This window comes from Sipha flava, unplaced genomic scaffold (assembly GCF_003268045.1).
Source record: "Sipha flava isolate LNK unplaced genomic scaffold, YSA_version1 252_pilon_pilon, whole genome shotgun sequence".
NCBI classification, from domain to species: Eukaryota; Metazoa; Arthropoda; class Insecta; order Hemiptera; family Aphididae; genus Sipha; species Sipha flava.
Genome location: NW_020272904.1, coordinates 1,969,387 through 1,993,021, shown reverse-complemented (window position 1 = coordinate 1,993,021; position 23,635 = coordinate 1,969,387). Strand labels below are relative to the sequence as shown.

General features: G+C 25.5%; 1 protein-coding gene and 1 non-coding gene across 5 annotated transcripts; one reads left to right on the top strand and one right to left on the bottom strand.

Annotated features, from left to right (window-relative positions):
• Positions 1–1,349: 1,349 nt before the first annotated feature.
• LOC112684623 lies at positions 1,350–1,474 on the bottom strand. The gene has a single exon (XR_003148722.1). It is a non-coding gene; the product is annotated as a U5 spliceosomal RNA (small nuclear RNA).
• Positions 1,475–2,517: 1,043 nt separating this feature from the next.
• LOC112684598 (UHRF1-binding protein 1-like) lies at positions 2,518–19,575 on the top strand. 4 transcript variants are annotated; one of them, XM_025556201.1, is made up of 21 exons: positions 2,519–2,679; positions 2,749–2,950; positions 3,712–3,903; positions 4,894–5,119; positions 5,195–5,361; positions 5,431–5,590; positions 5,654–6,019; positions 6,152–6,244; positions 6,304–6,491; positions 7,100–7,340; positions 9,751–9,859; positions 10,129–10,387; positions 10,450–10,695; positions 10,775–11,055; positions 11,314–11,548; positions 11,685–11,819; positions 13,555–13,563; positions 14,095–14,355; positions 14,420–14,736; positions 14,797–14,866; positions 19,490–19,575. In XM_025556201.1, exons 1-21 carry the CDS (start codon positions 2,636–2,638, stop codon positions 19,505–19,507), a joined length of 3,819 nt encoding a protein of 1,272 aa, XP_025411986.1. In that variant the 5' UTR covers positions 2,519–2,635; the 3' UTR covers positions 19,508–19,575. The 4 variants fall into 4 exon arrangements, with proteins under 4 accessions (XP_025411987.1, XP_025411986.1, XP_025411984.1 ...); XM_025556199.1 differs by lacking the exon at positions 19,490–19,575 and having other exon boundaries at positions 2,520–2,679; positions 14,797–15,099; XM_025556200.1 differs by lacking the exons at positions 13,555–13,563; positions 19,490–19,575 and having other exon boundaries at positions 2,523–2,679; positions 14,797–15,099.
• Positions 19,576–23,635: the final 4,060 nt, after the last annotated feature.

The window sequence follows — 23,635 nt, the reverse complement described above, 5'->3', positions numbered from 1 at the left end:
GCTTAAATCATTAAAAATAATTATTAAAAAGTAAAAAGAATGATTAAACAAAACAGAACTAAATAATAAATATTTTCTCATAAAAAATTATATATGTATGATATGTTTGTGACAAAAACTAACCAATAATATTTATTATTTAATATCTATAGCTATAAGTACCCGTATAGTATTAGTTGTATTTTATGTTATATACTTTTTATTTTTTTGAAGAAAGTGAGTATATTATTTACTAACTATAGTTACTGTAGTAGCTACAATTACTACGTACGTTCTCGAGGTAGTGTATTGTGTATAAGTCACTCTTTGTCTTCGTATCCTAAATGAAAATTTCAATTTTCCTAATGAAAAATGTTATTGGCCATATTAGCACGAAATTTTCAGACACGCCTATGAGTGGGGGCCCTGATCACACGTAACATTTTATGAATGTTTGGAAACTCATCTGAATTACAAATATCGAAAGCACCAAGGGCGTTTCGAATATTTTTACCAGCTAGTAGTTTTCGCCAAATGTCTACTTCATTTATCCAAATTTCTGGGGAATGGTCGTGTAAAATTTAACTATAGATTTTAAACCACTTTTTACAAGAAACTTTGTCTAAAGATTTAGTTTTAATAGGAAAAAGATATGAGCAATTGGACAAAATATTTCGATGTTTGAGGAAGCGATCTTGAAGTTGAGTGATAAATAAATCATGATATGGTATGTAAATAATAATTTAATAATTATCTGCTACGGTATTTGTTATAATGTTGTAACTATTTTCCTGTAAATAAAATGTAAATATATTTTTGTACATACACGACCTAAATATACTTACTATCTCATCATTTTCTAGCCGTGGTTTTTTGAAAAATTTTCGAATTTCTATTTTGATGTTATTTCTAACGACATGTTTGTATAACCATTGATTATTTTATTGAATAAATTTAAAACTGAATACTGCTTTTGGATTGAACGAAAATGCAGATAATGCCTAAAAATGGATATGTGATGAGCTGTGTGCGATAATTGTGGAAACGGAATAATCATATAACATAAGTACAGAAATTATTGATAGTAACATTCAAGAAAAATCAAATTCTTTATGGCAACATTTTGATAGTAAGGTAGCACGGTAGATCAAGTTAAAACAATTGTTACATCTAGTGTGACTATCCCACTTATATTAAGTCAATATATAGATATTCCACACTTCGTAAGAAATAAAAATCCATAGCAATTTTGACAGCAATATAAAAAAACCCTTCCCAGAATGATTTAAATTAAGTTTAACATTTTATGTATCCTAGCTACTTCAGTTCGGTCAGAAAGCATACTGAACACAGTTCCATTGTTAGCGAGCAGGCAACTTAGACAATTGCCTTAAAAAAAAAAATTGTTATTCTAGACTCCTTAATATACTCCCCTCCACGGAAATCTTTAGTAAAAGGCGAAAGATTTATTCGTATTGAAAGGAAATCGGAGTAAATTTTTAATAGACTTCTAAATTGCTTCTCCCCACGGAAATCTTTAATAAAAGGCGAAAGATTTATTCGACTTAAAAGGGAGCCGGAGTAACTTAGGCAATTGCCTAAGGCCTCGTACTTCAAATAAATTCGGGAGCCCACAATTTATTAGAATAGTTAAATATATATAGATGTAGGGAAATTGTACTGATTTTGCTTAAGGCCTCGCAAAAGCTTACGACGGCACTGTCAGAACAAATAACTAATGATCCTAGAAATGACTCCGAAAAATTTGGACTTCATAATATTTTTAAACAGTAATTTAAACATTTTTTAACTTTTCTTTTAACTTTTTTATGGTTTTCTATTTACAAAATATTGAGTTATAATTTAATAAGGATCGACATTTATTTTTATGCAGTTGATGATAAACTAAAATATTCACAAAAAATACGACATACTTAATTTTATGGTTCTTATAGTTCATAATTATAATATATTATGGTTAATGTATTTATAATAAGTAATACAACGTACCTATTGGTTTAATTGTTATTGAAACGAACGAGCTATTTCATAATATAGTTTTACTCTACTATTAAGTACTTACTAGAATTTTAAATTTTTATTTAATAATCATTAAATAGTTATTATAATAAGTACTAACCGACAGAATTTTTTCGAGTGAACCTCTTTAATGTTAAATCTTCTTGATTACTCACTTCTCGATTATCGATATCACTCGATAGTTCCCATCATTAGTAAATATGCCCCTGCGTATTATTGAGCATAGGCTGGTGATTTTCCAGTTCAATATTAGTTGCATATAAGTTAAAGGTGTTGTCAGTTATCATCATAGTTGATTATCATAGAGTAATTATGTTATGTATCAAAATTAAAGATATCAGCTGATTATCTGATAAGCTAAGGCCATTTGATAACATTTGCCAGCTCTCCAAAACTCCGCACTTCCTACAGGCAATCACTAGCTACCAGTTTTTTTTTGACTGTATAAAAATATATTATATAAGATTTTAAATTTGTCAGTGCATGTATATTAATATGTTGTACATTCGTAATTTATCTTTAATTGTTAATACTTAAACATGTAAAAACAGTCAGTTAATAGTAGTTTTTTTGTTAATTAGTTCTAGTGATTATTTTATTCTGTGAAACTACTAAAATGGCTTCAGTTCTTAAAAAACAGATTTTAAAACAACTTGCGAGGTAAATAAAATAATTTTTATAGAATATTATTTTCAGTATTGTACTATTAAACATTTTATGGAAATTTAGGTTTACTAAAGGTTTGAGAGAAGAAGACATAAATTTAAGTACATTTAAAGGTGAAGGTGAATTAACATCTTTGGAACTTGATGAAAATGCTTTAATGGATGTACTGGATGTACCATATTGGGTACGAATAACCAGCGCTAAATGTGATAGAGTTTTCTTTCAGGTTCCATTTATGGCTATCAAGAAAGTTCCTATGTCTTTGGTAAATAATTTATTGTATCTATAATTTTATAAAATTAATTTTTTTTTAATATTATTATAGTAGTAAAAAGTTTAACCTTAAATGTATTATTATTATTATTATAATTATATAATACTAATTTGAAATTAATAATAACAAATTATAAAATAGTTCATTACTAATCATTTAGTATTTTAATCTGTGATGTAACTAAGGGGGGTGAGTTGAGGGTTGACATATGTAGTTAACTAACTTTATCCTCATTCTCCCCACTAAACACCTTCCAAAATTAAATTTTTTCAAATGTACAACCCTCCCACCAAAATTAAATAATGTTTGTGTCACTAATTTTCATAAAAGTAAATAAAAGTATTATACAATCAATTTATGCTTGTTTTTAAAAGAAAACATTTGACCTAGACACTTCATAATTAATTATTATATACATATTTATTAGTAATTTACAACCAATATAATTATTGTTTTTAGTATAGAAAATTGAATACAAGTCAGATAAATCACTATATAGTTAATATTACTATCATATTTTATTAGTTAATAATACATTTTAATGTTTTACTGTGTAGTTGTATCTGAAAACTTTTTTTAAAAATATTTTTTAAATAAGATTAAGGTTTCAAGCTTTAAATTTTTAAATTTACTTCAAAATTAATGTAATTTGATTATTTAATTGTTAGTTTATTTATGCAATGATTAGTTTAAACAAATACATTTTATTATTATATATTAATATTTAAGTATTAAATATATTATTTTTATAGACTTTAGATAGAGTATCAGTTGAAATTGAGTCTTGTGATAATGTAGAATCAATGGCATTGCGAGAAAATGTACAAACTGCTGTACAGCCTGGAAAATATAAATTCATTAATCAAGTAATTGATGGTATGACAATACAAATTAATGAAGTTAACATTACTTTTAGAGATCCTGCTTTTCACGCTTCTGTGCAGGTAATATTATTATATGTTAATAATTATTTTGTTTAACTCTCATAAGTATTATTGTCATTATATACATAGTTAGGTATGTTATCTTATCAATAATGTATTTATTAATTTTAGTTGCCTTCTTTGGTAATAATTATTTAAAAATATTCTTGTGTTACAAATTATTGCCTAATAGTTTATTAAAATAACTAATAATTTATTGTGTACTATCGTGTTCTTTTTAAAATATACATGTAATAAATAATAATATGCATTATTTTAATTATAATTTCAATAGCATTATATATATTTTTTTAATTTAAAAAATAAAATTTTAATAATGATAAATTTAATCATAATTTGTATAAATTAAAATACAGTGAGAAAATTGATTGGAAATTAATAATCAGATAGTAATGAGAAGACTATTCAGTAATAGGAGTAATAGGGCCTATTTTTGAGGAACAGGGTTTAGCATATCTTTTAACCTACATCTTTTGAGACAACTATGGGACTTGTAAACATTTTGATTGAGTATTAGTATGAAATTGGTGGATTTGAATAATGGAATTATTTATAATAATAATTGCAATAGAAGTTTGGATCTTAAAATCAGTTGTAATAAGTGCAATCTAACATTTGAGTGAATTTAATTGATTTGATTACACAAGAATTGTAGTATATAGGCAACAAGGTTTTAAAGAAAACTTAAGTTTAATTAGAAGTGTTGAGGAGATGTATCAGGAGATTAGTTGTATAGGGATGTAGCATATTATAGAAAAATAACTAAAATTAAGTTGGAAAATAAAAATGTAGTATAATACTATAGTATTTACCTTCACTGTATGACATCTTAAAAAACAAATAATTTTTATAATTATTGAGATTAAATTTTATAATTTGATTAATTAATTTTGCACTTTTGGTTCAAAGATTTTATCATAGAAAATATATTAATTTTCTTGTAAAAAACAATGATAGTACACAAAGTATAATTTATTTTTTATATTTTAGATTTTAAAAATATTAGTTCAGTCCAAGTCTCCAAATTGGGAGTCTACTAATCTCAAGACAACTAGAGTAAAAAATGAACAGAAAACACAAATACTGATATTCAAAGAATTGACTTGGCAGATGATACGAATTGAATTATATTCTACAAATGATCATAATAAACCTCCTATTAAGTTGTTTACAAATGATATAATTTGTCGATTAACTATAAAAAAGAGACTTTCAGGTAGTGTTATACATATACATATATATATATATATTAATTTAAATTAAATACTTATTAAAAATGATTATGTTATAGATTGTTTTATTTTGGGGTGTAAGTTAGCAATTCTCATTGAAGAATTATTGTGCGTTTTTACTGATTCTCAAATGAAAGCTGCACTTCATTATATAGATTCATTAGCTGGCGTTGTTAAAAAATCAACTGATCTTTCGCGAAAAAAAAAAGCTATTAGAAAGCTAGAAGTAAATAATAAATATTTTGAATGATAATATTTTAAGTAATGTGTTTAATATTTGCATATTTTTTTTTAGTGTTTACCTGAATATCAAGCTCAATTAGATCAGGAAAAAAGAGGAAAGTTTGTTTCAAGTTCAAAAAGTTCATGTCTGTTTAGTTTTCATGACGTAGTAGAAACATCTTACCACTTTGTTGCACAGAAAATTAATCTTCATCTTAGTGATGATCCTGGAAGTGAGATACACTTTGTAAAATTGTATTTAGTTATGTTTTAATAAACATTTTTGAATCATTTAGGTCGTTCACTGCACCCAGATTTACTAAAAGGAGGATCTATACAAATTGAAGTGACAGATTTTCAAATTGATCTTTATCCTTATCATTTGGCTGATAGTGATAGATTACATTGGGGTCTTTACAAAAAAGCTAGTTCATCTTTTTTTCAATGGCTAAAGGATTCTCAAAGTCAATTTTGGGAAAATCTATATACAATAGTTAGAGAAAATTTTCAAGTACCTGAAACTGAAAGAGGAAATATTACTAAATATCTGAAAGCTCAATATTCAAAGTTAATGACGAGTTGTACAGTTTTAAGAATGTCTGATTTTACTGTATTTAGGGTACAATCTGGGAAAAAACAAGAACAAATTGCTTTTATTAAAGGTATTTTGATATAATAACTAACAATATTTAAGATATGAAAAAATCAATTCTAAATCATTTTTTTCGGATTATATTATGTATGTTATTTTTATTATTATTATTACTATTATTATAACTAGTATTGTATTATAGGAGATAAAGAACGTCATAAATTGCCTCATGATTCCAAAGTTATACATGCAGAATTTACATACTATTACTATCCTGGAGATGCTGCATTTCCACGTAAATAATTTTTGAATATTAAATAATTATTGAATAAAACCCATTAACATTTTTTTCAGTACCTCCATCAAAATTTTATGCACAGTTAAATCCAGTCCAACTGAACTTTGATGCTCTTACAGTGTTATGGTTGAATACATTTGCATTGAATGTTTATAAATCACTGATGACTACTAATGTGGCAAATCAAGATAATTTAGGCAGTATGATATACTTTGATATTCTTATTGAAGCAATTATGCCTCGCGTAAGTTATTATTTATTAGTTAAGGGACAGTTTATATTTTTCATTATAATTTTGTATATTTATTTAATTTAACATAGTTCTTTTAATTTTATGTGTGTAAAATCAAAACTCTTTAATATTCAACAAGTTGGTGTTTTTAAACTAAATTTGGTTTATAGTCAAACACTTATGTAAGCTAATGAGTTTGGTCCCAATGTGTCTACATTAAACGAAATCCACTATATATATATTGTGAACCTCTGGGTTAGTCCCATAGTCACTAGAAATATTCCGCCAAAACAGTTATTTTGTACTATGAAGTTTATGAAATAATTAATTACAATAAACTTGTCAATACTACTTATTATATTTTTAATATTAATGAGAATGACACTGTTTTAACTAAGATTGAAAACACAACTGACTATCCATTACTTAAGTCAGTCGTTCATTGGCTATCTCTTAATACGTGGTTAGTATTCAAAATGAACAGGCTTTCATAACAACATATATATTGATTTAGCAGTCATACTATTTTCATTTTGATGAATGTCTGCTATAATGTTTACATTAAATTTAAAATATAGTTATTTAATATTTGTGTTCTGTATGTACTTATTTTTCTACAGTTTGTATTTGAAGAAGTCACACTATGTAATAATCAAAAGGATCGCCCTAAATCATTAAACTTACAAACGAGTCGAGCTACTTTGAGTAATATTCGTAGTAATGAACACGGCATGTCAAGATTTGACTTGGCTAACTGCGTTAATGGTTTGCAGTATGCATCTCTTTTTTATTCTTCTGAATATCCAGCCAAAGATGAAGATTACCACCCTGTCACAGAAAAATTATTAAATCATGCTCAAGGTAAAAATAATAATTAAAGTTATGGACTATTAAACTACTAATTTAATATTGCTAAGGTAGTTATTTAATTTTATATATCTTCTTTTTTTTCTTCAGTAAATCGTCCCCTAGAACTATCCCAACATACAACCTTGCTCAGTGGCATAGCCAAGGGGTGGCTGTAGCTTCCCTTATTGGTCGTGTTTATGTGTATGTACTAAACTAGTATACTACTATTTGGTATTTAAATATTCTAAATTTTAGAATATTTATATTTAGAATGTAAAATGTTGGTATTAACTAAATGTTGATGATTGACGGATGTTTGTCATTGGTAAATACATAAGCGTATTATTTCTACTGTGATTACTACTAAATTTTTGGTAGTTATCATGAATGTTGTGATGACTCTTTTCTGACTCTTATATTTTATAATCAATATAGTTTTTATACCATGTTATGTCGTGACAATGCTATTGCAGCTGATCACCATTATTTTATTATTATTATTATTATTAATTATATTTTAATAAATATTATTAAAACTATTTTTAAATTTAGTAGTCAGGAAGAGGTTATGGGTGAACTCTCAAAGTTTTTCTACCAAAACTACCCAAAAAAGTTTTCAACCCCTCCCATTTAAAAATCCTGACTATGCCATTGACCTTGCCTCCAGTTTTCACAAATTAATTTAATTAACTTTATATATATTGTACTTAAACTAAAAAGGAACTTCTGCAGTAACCAAATTTTATTAACAACAGATAGATCCTTTCAATATAATTTCTTTCCATTATGGACAAATATATTACTTTGGCATAAAAGCTACCCCCTGGGGTCTTTTTTATTGTGAATTAAAGATGTTGAGTTTTAGTTTTAAATTATTTTTACTACTGTAGCTACTGTATGAGATTTCAAAATAAAGTCATTAATACTAAAGATTACAAAAACTTATTTTAAGAAAAAATTAAAAATTTTATATGAATTATTAAGGAAAAATTATATTATTTTTATTGCCAACTTTTTATTTAATAACAAATTTTCAAGTATATTTAATGTAATTATATAGGATATTTGTCACATATTAGTGAAATAAGCTTAAGAATCCAAATTTTAAATATTTATATAGAGTGATGGTCAAAAAATTTATTTCCAAATCATGTATACATAAGGGTAAAATACATTACTCATTTTCAATATTGTGTACACACATTAACAAAGCAACCACCTTCACTCGTTCTGAGAGAACACTGTGCAAATTAAACTAAATTAATAACAACCCATAATTTGCTATGAAATACCACCTCAGATATAATAAGATAGGTTCATACCATATAAAGTAATTATGATGACAAATTATTGATTTTACCGAAATGTTAAACATTAAAAAACTCATGTTTAAAAAAAATATATATATACTCAATAATTCTGAAACATTTTGAAGTTTATTGATCAAAACTTTTAAAAGAAGTTTGACCCATATTTTATGAAAGTACCACCTTATTATACATGTATAAATATCCAAATTGAAAAAAAAAAATGCTAAAAGAACTTGGGTATTAAACTGCATTTATTTAAAATTATCATTAATAATACTGAAATATTCAGTATACAATTTAGGTTTATTTAAATTTTTTTAAATGTATTATCAATACTTCACTTCTCTCAACATTTATGTTTGAAATTAGTAGTGAAATCAGGATTTAATTAGAGGCGTAGAGGCCATAGTCCAAAATCTAGGGATAATTTTGGGGAGTTAATTCCTTATTCACAATAAAGATACTTGTGCAATTTAAACTTTGGCTATAGTTTTTGTGTTGTTTTTAAAAATTGTTGAGTTGTATATCATATGAATCAATGTAATCTCCTTACTCAAATTCACTTAATCGGTTATACTTAATTATTTATCAATATTTACTATTGTAAAATTTAACTAAGGCCAGTTGGGTAGGGGGGCAAGGCTCATTTCCCCTCCTTAAATTTGCTATTGTTTGAAATAATAAAATAATAAAATAAAATAATAATTAGTAAATTGTTATTATTTGTAGAAGAAAATATAAATTAATAGTTTGTGTATAAAATTAATTAAATGAATCCTTATTCTGGAGTATTATTATTTTAGTAATGTACGACAGGTTTTGAATTGAAAATTCATCATCAGATATATACATGGTCAATAAAATTGCGACTGTTTATATTTTATTGACATTTTATATACATGGTGATAAAATTTTAATTTCAAATCGGTCATACAGTACAAACACAATAATAATTCAGACTAAGCAGTAATTTATTTATTTATTTCTAAATATAAACTATTATATATATATATAATTATGATAACTATATATTTATGTTTGATTTAAAATGTGTGTGTCTATAGTTTATTTAAACAATTTTAAAATTAAATTCTATATGTATATTGCTTTAGGTAATGATAATGTACGACCATACCCCAATAATATTATAGTTTCGACATTAGAAGAATTCATGAAGGAGCTGAATCAAGAACTGTTATGGATTGAAGCTAGAGATATTTGGTATATTAATAGTTTTTAATTATTTAAACACTATACTTTTTTATAATTATAGATTTGACTTTTTTATAATAACTGTATTAGGTTATTGTTATATTTAATTAATTACCAATTTTACCATTTTTGCCTTATATTTTATTTAAATATGAATATATAATAAATATGAATTGTGATAGTTTTAAAATTATTTTTAATTTTATTTATTTTTAATTATTTATTATTTTAATTAATATTAATGTTTTTTTTTTTATTATTTATTTTATCTATATTAGGTGTATACGATTGGATCCTGTTTGGGGTGATTTTTATGGTGCCAGAGCTGCTGGATCTGCACCAGTACCCTTTCTTGAAGCTTTTCCATTAACCCTATGGGTTCAAACGCCTACACTTACTCCAAAATCTGAAGCATTCAATAGGAATCTTAAATATGGTGATATGACGGTGTTATGTCATGTTCCAAATTTAATAAGCATACAAATCAATCATTTTCAATATCTTTTTCTTTTGCGTGTGGCTGATGCAGTTGATGAAGTTAGCATTTTATTATTCATATTTAAGCATTGATTAATTTGAAAATTATTTTAAATATTCAGTTGGCTACATATGTTGTTGCTGATCAACATAGCATACTAGGAAATAAGCAAAGTGGATCATTTGTATTTGCTGGACTATTTGCTCAAATAGAAGTAACATTTGTCACTAGTGCTCAGTTAGATATATTAAGCAAAACTGGAGGTGTTGATGATGTGAGCTCAAGTGTTGTAGCAGATTCGTCTAGCATAGCAACTCAAAGTGGACATAGTGTACAATCAAGTAATATTGTACAAACAACATATGAGGTATTTAAAGACAACTTATTTTATATTTAAATACATATATATATATATATTTTTTTTTTACTTTGTTTTTTCCTTTAAGGATGTTGGATATGTTTATGATATGAGCCAAGCATTCAGAATACCGATGGCTATATCAGCAGCCAGTTCTAAAAGAAAAGAATATATATCACAAAAATCTGTATCTGTTGTATATGACAATGTCAAAGAAATGTCTCAAATTAAAATGGCTGAATCAGTTACTACTGATATTACCTTACCATCTTTCAAAGGGATGAAAAAACGTTGGTTTAATTTTGGAGCATCAGTTGATCTTACTGGAAAACAAAATATGGATGATTTTAATGATAATGTATCAGTCAGGTAGAAAACAGTAAATTAACAATAATATATATATAAAATAAAAATATATATCTATAGAAATTGAAACTTCTGTTTATGGTCATCTCTAAGTAACAGTAGTTTTTCTTGATCCCATCAAGTATTGTCTACCTCTATAGGACAGCCACCTCTAAATAGCGGTCATTATTTATGGTCCCTTTGATGACTTTTAATTGGAAGTTTCACTGTATATCTATTTATAAATTATGATTATTTAATTAAGATTATAATAAATTTTAGGTCTGATATGAGTTCAGATAGTGAAAGTTTAATGGATCTGAGTTTGGATACAAATGATGGTGCTGATGTAATATTTAAGTTTCCTTCAGCTCATAGACCAAAAGGAGGATTTACTAAAAATATTGAAATTGCTTCTGAAGCATTTGATGATATTTTTGGTGGAGGAGAATTAACACCACCAACTACTTCTAGCGAACGAGATTCAATTGGAAGTTCTATTAAAAGAAAAGATCTAGTAATTACTTTATTTTATTTCATTCATTAGTATTTAATTTTTGATTTAATACAAATATTAAATAATAATTTAATAGGATCAAAAGATTACAATTTATTTGTTTTTTAAGTAATAATTTTCAACATTTTAATTTCAGGTTGCTATCACTACACTGAAATTTGGGCGGGTTGAAATTTTACATCAATCACAAGGTCTAAATTCTGTTGTTAAATTACAAGTTACAAATGTTAGTACTGAGGAATGTCCATATATTCCTTGGGATGAATTTCAGGTATCTTATTTAATTACTTGTATGCAATGTTTTATTTTTATTATTCTTTTTTTATACCTTAACATTTTTTTCTTCAAAATTGCTGCATGTTGTTATTAATCAGGTTAAAAGAGTATATTACTTTTTTAAATCTAGTAAGTAATTAAGTATTTTTATTTATATTAATGAAATCTATCTTATGAAAATATGATAAAATAAATACATAAAATTATATAAACAGATTTATTGTGAGTATTAATAAAATAAAACCATTTAATATTAAAATAAATATAAATGTTACAAAAATATTTCTTACACAAATTATAGATGAAAATTAGCAGAGGAGGCCAACAGGTCAATCACAACTCTTTAATTTTTTCAGAAAAAAATTTAAATATTTATTTTTTTTTGTACATTTTTGTTCAGCCCATGAATATAAAAATTAGATTAATAACTATTAATTAAGACAATATACAGTAATATTAATAATAGTAATAAATAACTATAAAAAATAAAACTACACTTAAGTTGAGCAGTTATGTAGGTGTATATGTACGTAATCTAATGGATATTACGTATTAAATAATGGTATTTATGGCATTCGTATAAATCAGCGGTTCTCAATCTTTTTAGGACTGCGACCCAAATTTTTTTCCAAAAATCTATCGTGACCCCATAGTTTTACATTTACAGAATCAATACAAATAATTTCTAAAAACAAATTTATTCTATTTTATTTCTTATTTACTACTTTATAATAATAATAATTATATAATACTTAATTAATAATTAGGCGTATGTGATGAATGTGCTTGTTTCTTACTATCTGTATAATTAAAAAAAACTTCTCGCGGCCCCCAAAAAATTAACTCGTGACCCCCTAGGGGGTCGCGACCCATAGTTTGAGAAACGCTGGTATAAATTGATGAAAAATATACTAAAATATGCGTTATGTAAAATTATAAAATTAAATATATTATTACTTATTAATATTCTAAATAGAAGGAATAAAATAAGTGTAACATGCAATATCCATATATATATATAAAATATGTTTTTTCTTAGTGACAACCTTTTCTTTTTTTTTTTGCCGTCGATTATGACAACCTAGAAAAACTAAAAAATCGATTTAAAGTTGGCCACCTCTGAATTATAAGAAATGAGTAGTAACTGGGGTATTTAAAAGCAATGATAAGTCATCTTATTTAGAAATCAATTTTGTAAAAATGTTTATTATAACAATAATAGTAAAAAGAGTATACTAATAATATCAACATAGTGAAAATAATTACATATTTAAGTTACCTACTTTCCAAATTAAATTAAGAGTTTATTACAGATTTATTCTACTCAAAAGTATTATCATTGATTATAAATAGTAAATTTGTATTATTTATACTACTTATAATCAATATTATTACATAAAATAATGTAAATAATGTGTATAATAAAACCATCTTGCTGTTCAGTTGTTTTTTATATTATTCAAGAAATTGAATAAATCAGTTTAAAATTATTGACAAATTTATAATAAATATAAGTAAATCAATCAAGCATACTGATTACTGAGCCTATTTAGACTACTTATAATAAACATGGATTTTAAATTATTTTTTAAAAGAGGGTTAATATTTTTGTATTAACTATACTTGCATGATCATTATTGAGTTTAATGTTCACTTTGTTTTAATTTTATAATTTTCTCTTGGAATGCAATGGGTGCGCTTACACAAATAATTTGCTGATCATTTCCCAGCATAAGAAGGTACTCATAATAACTAATATCTGGATAAATTTGTTTTTTCGATCTTAGAACATTTTTCATTTTATAGCAGGTTTTAAATTGGATTAATTTTTTTTATAAGATCGAAGAAATAAATCTGTATAATAACACACATAATTAATTTAGTTTGAAATCATTGGTATATTAGATTTACAGGCGCAACTAAAGCTCTAAATTTGTCGGTATTGAAGTTATAACTTCCAATTAATAATAAATTATTAACACTTAATTTATTTATAATTTACAAAATCATTCTTAATAATTTCAAAAATCAATTTAAATTAAGATTATTGTGATTTGATATTATTATATTTTTTCTTAGTAATATTTTCTGAGAACTTATTATAAATAATAACTTGATGTGGGATGGAGTACTTACAATTTGTGGACATTATATATTTGATTGTTTTCCAATCTTTCAGTGCCCTAGTTGCGTCTAAAATTAGTCTAACTATTTAAATTTACAATTCTATACATATATATAAATATAAATGTATATATTTTATTGAATAGGATAAATTTACTACCAGAACACGGGATTGGAACGAACTTGAAGGTGTTGCAGGTTTTCCACAGATACCAAGGATAATGGTTCGATTGGAACACAACATTATGCCTAAACAAAATGAAAAGCTAGTCCATGTAGACGAATGGAAAAATGATAAACTTACTGCAAAAATTAATAATATATCTTTATCATTGAATTCTAACTCATTGACTAGTTTAGCTGACTTTTTTGTTGATGAAAAACCATCAAAATCACTACCATTTGAGGTTTGAATTAAACATTTATAATAAATTTTTCAAAATTTAACCAGAAAATGATTTGTTCATATAGGCAACTATTGAAAACACAATGATAAAACTATGTAATCCATCACAAAGTGATATCTTGCGAGATAACACATGTATAAAGCCAACAGATACTGAAATTCATCTTAGTAGATTACAAGTTAAACGAACTAATGATGGTCTAGTTTTTGTGGAACCTATAGCAGAAAACTGTGATAGTAAACAGTTAGTAGAAATGACAGAAGAATTTAAAAAGGTTTCTATTGAAAATGAATATCTACACAGAAAATTGGGTACTCTTGAACGATTGAAAGAAGAAAATTTGGAATTACGAAGATTTCAAGAAGAAAATAAAACTCTGAAGTAAATATTTTTTAATTGTTTTGTATTTTAATATATTATCTAATAAAATATTATTTTTAGACTGTTGTTAAATGAAGCCCAAGATAATATAAGTAAATTATTAGGAGAAAAACAAAACCTGTTGGACCAGGTACGTGTTTTGAAGGAATCTAAGTCTAATATGATAGTAACTACAAAAAGATAGCGCACGTGTTGGTGCTTTACTTGCACGAATGATAGGTCACCAGTATGACTATTATAAAACAAGGTTTATAAATTGTTAATTCGTGTTGTTGTTAATTTTATTATTGTTGTATAGAATAAGTATAAGTATAGGCTTGAAAACATGGATGCATTATCTAATTATATATATATATATATATATATATAATTTTTAGTGATCTCAACTTTAATTTATAAAAGTTAAAAACTCTTTCAAGACCTGATAATTGTTATAAAGCAAATTAATTGAAAATAATTTTATAATTTTTTATATTTGTTATTAATCAACAAATAATTTTTTTCTATCTGTTAAAAATAATAATGAGTTATAATATTACATTTATTTTTAAACATTTATAGATTTACGTAAAGGAGGAATCAAATTTAGTTTTGTTTTTACTTTTAAATTAATATCTCATGAAATCTATGTACTTATTTTGGAACACCAGTAATATGTCTAATATTAAAGCTTATTTTTAAAATAGTAATTACTTCTTTGAATCTAGACAAATAAATATTAGATTTTTTATTATATGTATAAATAATGATGCTGTTCTAATGTAACTATGTTTTCAATCTTATAATATAAAGACTTCTAGTTATTATGCATTACATAGTAGGTTAAATAAAACTAATAATTTGTATATTAGTTAAATCTAGCACAAATGAAGTGCTTAAGTTGAATTCTTGTATTTTCTGTGATTTTGATGATAAATATTGTTTTACATAAGTATATAGATTTATGTGTTAAAATATGAGGTTGACTATCATCAATTTTTGTTAAATAGTTTTATTTGGCTGATTTTATAAATTATTTTATTTTTTACATAAATAACCTGAATCATATGTATAATAATGCAATAAAGTTTTGGGGTTTTACTTAATTTCAAACTTTTAATTTTATTTTTATTTTTAACCATAAAAATCAACAATTTTTGGATCATGTAAATAATACTTAAGATACATTTATTGAATATGTTTTATTATAAGACTGGTTTTCTCATTACATAGTTAAAAAAATATGTTTAAGTATATAAACAACCAGTATGTAACATATAAAAGTAATCGAAATAATCACTATTAAATTATAATTTAGAGTTCAATATTAAAATGTAAAACTATATTCGTTAATTTATCATTATAACTTTCTTTAACTTAATCAAATAAATTAAAATTAGTTAACTGTCTCAAAAATATGCAATGTGTTCATTAATACAGATATAATTACTTTAACTTGAGTCTTACTAGATTTTCCCTTTATTTGTATAAACATATGTTATTTGGCATAAATAATTTATAGTCCACTAAATTATAAAAACTACTGGTATAATTTTCTGATCCGCCAAAAGATAAAAAATATTTAAAATATTTAAATTGTAATTTGTGTTAATTAATTGTTAATTTTTATTTTTATATTATTACAAGGTATCTGATTATTTTTTAAGTTGAGATTACTGAAATTCCATATTTATATTATTTGTTACTTAAAAAATAGTTTTTGTGGTATACCGTGGAAGTTGGTGCTGTAATTTCTTTATTGTTTTTAATTTAATATATACTTTTTTTTTTCATTATTGACTAGTCTGTCAACTTTGAAATTTATTAATTGTATTATTTTTTTGTCCAGCTTATTTAAAATTAACTCAGTATACTTCTTAAATTATTTAACTGTTCAAAATATTGGTATAAATATATGAATATAACGTTTTTATTATACAATTTATTTATAACAATATATTATTATAATAATTCATTAAAAAATCTCTTACTTTGCTTATATTTACTTACTAAATTTTAATAAATTCTAAATTAAATTTAAATTTATTTAAATAGCTTACTATTTATTGCTGATGAATTTTTTGAATTTTTTAAGGCCTTAAAAAATTTGTTTTATACTTCTGGTTATTAAAAAAAAGTAAATTTAAAATAATTTCAATACTTATATCAATATTTTGTATGAATTATGATTTTTTTATAATTTAATTAGTTTAAGAAGGCCTTAAAAATTAAGAATATTTGTGCGAACGAACTTCAAAATACAATTTATATTAGATGGTAATATATTTTGAAAGCTTTTAAAAATATATTTATACATTATTGCATATTTACCAATTAAATATCTACATATTAATTACTAAGACAAAATATAATTTAATATACAGCGGGCTTGTATAAGCTTACCTATTTCATATAAATTTTCTTTTGATATAACATATCTTAAATACTAATGTTTAGATTACAAATTAACTTATTCAATAGTCTAATTAATAGGGTTTCTTTTCTGTTGAATACTAAATTTAAAAAATAAAAGTGCAATGTATACCGATTTTATGTGTTATTCTAACCAGAATAAAATAATAATAATATATTAGTTGTTTGTTAAGTTTAAATTTTTTTAATTCTTACCATAAATATCACCATTTCTTATACGCTCTGTTATTTCTGTTATTTGCCTTTAAATTTTTTTTTTTATATATTCTACTTTATTAAAAATGTATATATTTTATTTCAATATAATTCAATGTTCTGACTATTCTTACAAACATAATTTTTAAATATTGTTATCAAGCCTATTTATAATTATAAATTTTGTTATATTATCTTTGTTTAAAAAAAAAAAAAAAAAACAATTATTTGTACTTTTATCTGTTGTGAATTATATTCAATACAATTTTATTGTTCATTTTATAGATATTTAGTGAAATTAACATAGCCAATTTTTTAATTTGCTGATATAATCAAACATCCTTAGCCTTTCTTGCTTTGAGTATATTGACTACAAATTATTTTACATATTCGTCTAATAATGCAAGACAATTCGGAGCTGTCTTTACTTTAGATTTTTTAGTTACAATATATTTTCTACTACTATTGACCGATTGCCTGTGATCGGGATTAGTGTCAGACTTGATGTAAGCCCACCAGTAAAAGTGTATCGTGTGCGTTGTGGTATGGTCAGGGCCGTTGTCGAACTTGTGCTGACCGATCTGCAATAATTGAATAGTTTGTAAACAGTGGCATTCGTATTTTAATTTAAAGTTATTAATCATAATAATCTTGAAATTTGGTGGTAATTTTATAGTTTATTATTGCAAATCGAACTGATTAGCAATGGTGCTAAGCAATTGCGTAGGTAAATATTATTTATGGGGGTTTGATATATATATATATTTATGGTAATAATTGATTTTATTATTACCTATTTATTTATGGAATTTTGGCCATGGGGCGACGGGTTGAACCCTAAAACCCCCTTTACCTAAGTCACGTCCCATCCTTGTCGTTGGTATCGTAGAGATATTTTAAGTTATTTGCAATTTATGAGTATATGAATTATTACAATTGAAAAAAAAACACTGTTAATGTTCTTCCCTTTTGTGTTTGATGATTGGTCAATTTAATCAAATGTTTAAGCTAGTAACAGGGTTTATTTAATAATTTTTTTCTGACTGCACAAATTTATTCTCACTCCTTGATTGTAGTAGGGAATTAAATTACATACACATATTGCCCATGAATTACAAAATAAATCAGTTATTTATACATTATTAATGCAATATTATCATTTGTAAATTATAATTTTTTTTTTTTTTTGTAAATACGAGTAAAAGGTATAATATTATAATTAATGATAGTTTATGTTTATTATTTTAAGTTTGCACAATTATACAATCCTATATAATAAATATAAAATAACAACGAGGAGTTTTTGTTGTGCTGCACAAAGTATTAATTTTCACTGCTCAATTATTTTTCTCACTGCATAAAATGTATCTTACCAGGGACTAAAATTGTGTGCAGTACGACACACTTTGTGCAATTCGAAATGTTAAGTGTGTAGTACAAAATTTAAAAACGTGTTGTGGTTCTATTCTTTATACTCACCTATTATGGTATTTAATTTTAATTTTACATTTTTTTTATTCAATTATTTTACATATTTTTAAAATTTCAAGATGAACGAGTATCATCAGTAAAATCGAAAATACTAACTATTTTAACCGTGTTACTCATTACTGTTAACGTTTGAAAAGGGAGTATGACAAAATCTTTAAGTGTGCAGTACAAAAAAAGAATATATTTTAGCCTCTGTGTCTTACTACACACGAAAAAAACCCTGAACATCAAAGATGCTATATTATACGTTTATAAGACTGAGATAACACATGTGAGTGTTGTGCATATCGAGTTATCGATTTCCTAAGTTTCTCTCTCTAGTTTTTTCGGAATTCCTTAACCAATCTACATCAATGATATAAAGCTTAAAGTGGTATCATAGAAAGCGCATGATGATCATGATCATTAAAATTCAACCATGACGTACATTCGGCATTTATAAATATTGTAAATCTTCTCAGACACGTCGTAAGTCGATCGATTTATCAACTTCACACGACAATCGAACATGTGTATGAGATAGCGCGACGGATGCAAACGTGAAAACCAATAGTGAACAGCAGATAGAAGCACTTGTTTAGTAGTTTATGCTCGAAAAAAAAACATTTTTTGAGTAGTATTAATAATAATAATTATCTATTATAAAATAAAATAGGTACTTGTCAAGCAATAAAAGAGAACGAAAAAAATCCACTACGATTTTAATCCGGGACGCATTTGTACAGAACGACGGCGGCAACGATATTTGCGAATGTTTATCCGTCGGTTTCTTCTCGGCGGCCGTAACGAAGACGAAATTACATCCGTGTCTCGTGGAATACGAATTCTATTATATTTTATTATTATTGTACAGAGCTGTGATTCTCATGAGCAGAGCACGAATCTTACAAGTTATCAGATTCGTGCTCTGCACATGTTATAAGTTATAACACTAAAAATCACTGAAATATGCACTATTTTATGACCGGAAAAATCTTAAAATCAGTGTTACCACTATAATATGCTTCAATAACATGAAATTATGTATGGATGTTAAATAATTATTAACGATTTAATCATAGGCGAAAATCGGAGGAGGCTTGAGGGGACTAAGCCCCCAGTAATGTAAATACAGGTCTTAGTAGTGGTGCATTTTCAATTTTTTCTGGGGGGGTCCACAGTTTATACATAATTAATATAAACTATATATTATATTGTAATAGTTACGTCCTTCTGCAGTTTTTGGAGGAAGTTAAACTAAATATATAATGTAATAATCGTATAGTGTTATGTAATATTATATATATACCTATGTATTGTATTTAGCACTATATATTATAAAGTATTGTTATAAAATAAATTTCAGTCGTCTCGATTTTTTGGCCAACTCCTCTATCACTTCATTAACAGTAATTTCAACTTCCCTGTAAATCTTTAACATAGCCAATTCTGCAAATATGTAATAATTTTAGTTAATTTTTTATTTTTTGGAGAGGTTCTGGGGGGGGTCCAGTACCCCTGGACCCTCCCATAAATACACCACTGGGTCTTAGCCCCCATAGCCCTAAAAGTTTTTAAGTGACTAAAAATACATTAATTATTATAATTGTAAAATGCATTTTTAATAACCGAATTAAAAAAAAATATTCTGTGGTAAAAATTTAATCAAATTCGTAAGATTTTATAAACTTATTATCATGACTTGGAACGGTCATAATTAATGTAATATTAATAATATGTAATAATACCTGCATTGGTTGTTTAATTTAATTAATTAATAATTTTTGTTTAGAATACCTACTCCAAAAATGTATAAGATAAGGCACCTAATTGTTTTTTTGGTTAAATTGTTGAATATGTCAATTTGTCAAACTTTGTAGATTACCTTGTTGAAATAAATAATTGCGTACATGGGTACATATAGGTGAATAAGCAAATAATGCTCCCCCCACTAATATTTCACCAAATTTCCGCTTATGGATTTAATAAATAGAAAACGAAACGGAAATATAAAGATGTTTCGATTCTGTTCACCAAACTTTTCCTTACAATTTGAACTTAAATACGGGATTTATAAAAAAAAAAAAATATATACAAAACTAACGAAACATAATTAACGTATGATTTAAAGCCGCGTTCACACTAGCGAACAAAACGACGAACATGTGTTCGCGAACAAGATTCGTGTGTAACAAATGGACGGCTAGCTTGTAACTAGTGATGTAAGTCGGTAATATTACTTTGGTAAAGTATTTTAAAGTAAGTAATTTATCGGTAAAGTAATAAATATAAATTACTTTATCACTTAACGAGTAATTTTTTTTTTTTTCATAATTCATATTTCATATTTTCATATGGTTACAGCCTACCAGGTTTTCAGGTTAGTGGTTACTGGTTAGATTCTTTGGAGGTTTGAATTTGGTAAATGAAAATTGGTGCTGGTGATAGTGAGTGTGGCCTGTGGCCTGTGGTGAGTAGTAATAATACTGATAACTAATAAAGAAAAATATAAACATATTTAAAATACATTTTAAATTATAATTTATTAAGTTATAGCCACGGTTATAGCTTTATGCTTATAGGTGATACACTTTAAAACAGAGCTTTGCACCCGAATTAACCTGAACCCGTAACACCCCTAAAACCCTTAAAAAATCAAACACCCAAAACCCATATAACCCGAATGATTTTTTTTTTTTAAACACCCGAATTAACTAAAACCCAAATAAAATATTGATTTTAACCCGAAATCCTAATAATTTTTTATTTTACAATCTTTATGTGACATATCATTTTGTATGTCTTTTATGTGGTTATTTCAATTTTGTCATTAATTGTTTAATAGTAAAATTATTATTCACAGGAATAATTTCACAAATAATATACAAAATTGATAATTAATCTATATTTATCTAAATAAAGACAATAGCAATATATCATATTGACAGGTGTACATTAATGGTATGGTATGTTGAATGTTCAAGTGTAAACAACTGGGATACTATTTTTAAAATTATCCCAAGCGGATTCGTTGTATTATTATAATTGTATAGGTAATAGGTCTTCTACGAATCACCGAGTCGTTATTTATTCCAATACTGTAAGTCTGAAATAGAATTGATGTCTTTCGTATGATTACCTAAATTGTTGTTCGCGTTATTCGTATTTATTCAGTGTATAACGTGTCTATGACGTGAATTGTCAATTTTTGTTGGTGTAATAATTTCATCGTAACATTCATAAGTACTAATTGTTATTATTTTTGTATTACGCTATGTCCTAGCTAGTGCGTTTTTAGTGTGTGCACTCACCACAAACCATAAAACGAAATTTGTGGGGAAGGGGGCTGAACATTATTTACTGATTACACTTATAGATACCACTGTGCGCAATTATTTATTTCAACAAGGCAATTTACGAAGTTTGACAATTTGACATTTTTAATTAACAATTAAAACAAAAAACAATTAGATGCCTTATCTTAAACATTTTTGGAATAGGTATTCTAAACAAAAATTATTAATTAATTAAATTAAACAACTTATACGGGTACTATTACATATTATTAATATTACATTAATTGAGATCGTGCCGAGTCATGACAAGAAGTTTGTAAAATCTTACGAATTTGATTTAATTTTTATCACAGAATATTTTTTTTTAATTCAGCTATTAAAAATGCATTTTACAATTATAATAATTATTGTATTTTTAGTCACTTAACAATTTTTAGGGCTGGGGGGCTAAGACCTGTACTTTATTATTCCGGGGGGGGGGAGCTTAATACCCCCCGATTTCCGCCTATGCCACAAACACAAATGCAGAATACAAAATAGTTTGTTTTTTGTCGCATGCGATATGCCCGCACAAACTAGGAGTAGGACATAGTGTTAGTATTTTTAATTTTAATAGATATTATAATTTATAAGCTTTACACACATATTAAATAACCCCCCTTCTCCGAAAATAAATTGTATTTGCACCATTAATTGAAATTAACATAAGGATAGTTTAATTTAAAAAAATTAATATTTTATTATATAGGCAGGTAACAAAAAATTTAAATATTTCATTATTGGAGGGGGGGCTCAGCCTTTCAACCACCCTCCGCCAACGAAAAAGAATATTTTTCCTTGAATACTTAACACCCGTATTAACCAATATTAACTCGAATAATAACGGTTATTAACACCCAAAGGTTTGTTTAAATGTTGTATTGCGGTGTTTGAACATCCGAATATATTCAACACTTGAAACCCAAAACCCGAAAAAATTATTCGGGTGCAAAGCCTTGCTTTAAAACTCGATAGATCGTGATCGTCTTTATTCGTCTAATCGTCTGAGACCTGAGGAGAACTTTAGTAACTTTATTTTTTTACTGATAAAATGGGTCGCGATCATTCCAAAATATGGGAAGAATTTATAAAATGCACTGTCAATGGAAGTTCTAGGGTTCAGTGTATTCATTGTAATATTTTTTATAAATTTATTAACGCAATATCTAATGTTATTACTTATTTTGTTATATTATGTAAATAAATAAAATAACTAATAAGTGCAATTTATTTTTTTTATTTTGTTGATAATTTGTATATTAATTTTATTCTGGAAATTACTATTTTTTTTGGGTGTATATCTAATTGTTAAAATATTTTGTGATCTAACAAAACTCAAGACTGACGTAATTTGTTGTTTTTTTTTAATTAAATATATCTAAATATATGTTTTATTATTTGTAACTTTCTATTTCCTGATAGTATATAATTTAGTTTTACTATTTTTGTACTTTATACATGTGTTTTGTACTTTAGATTACCATTTA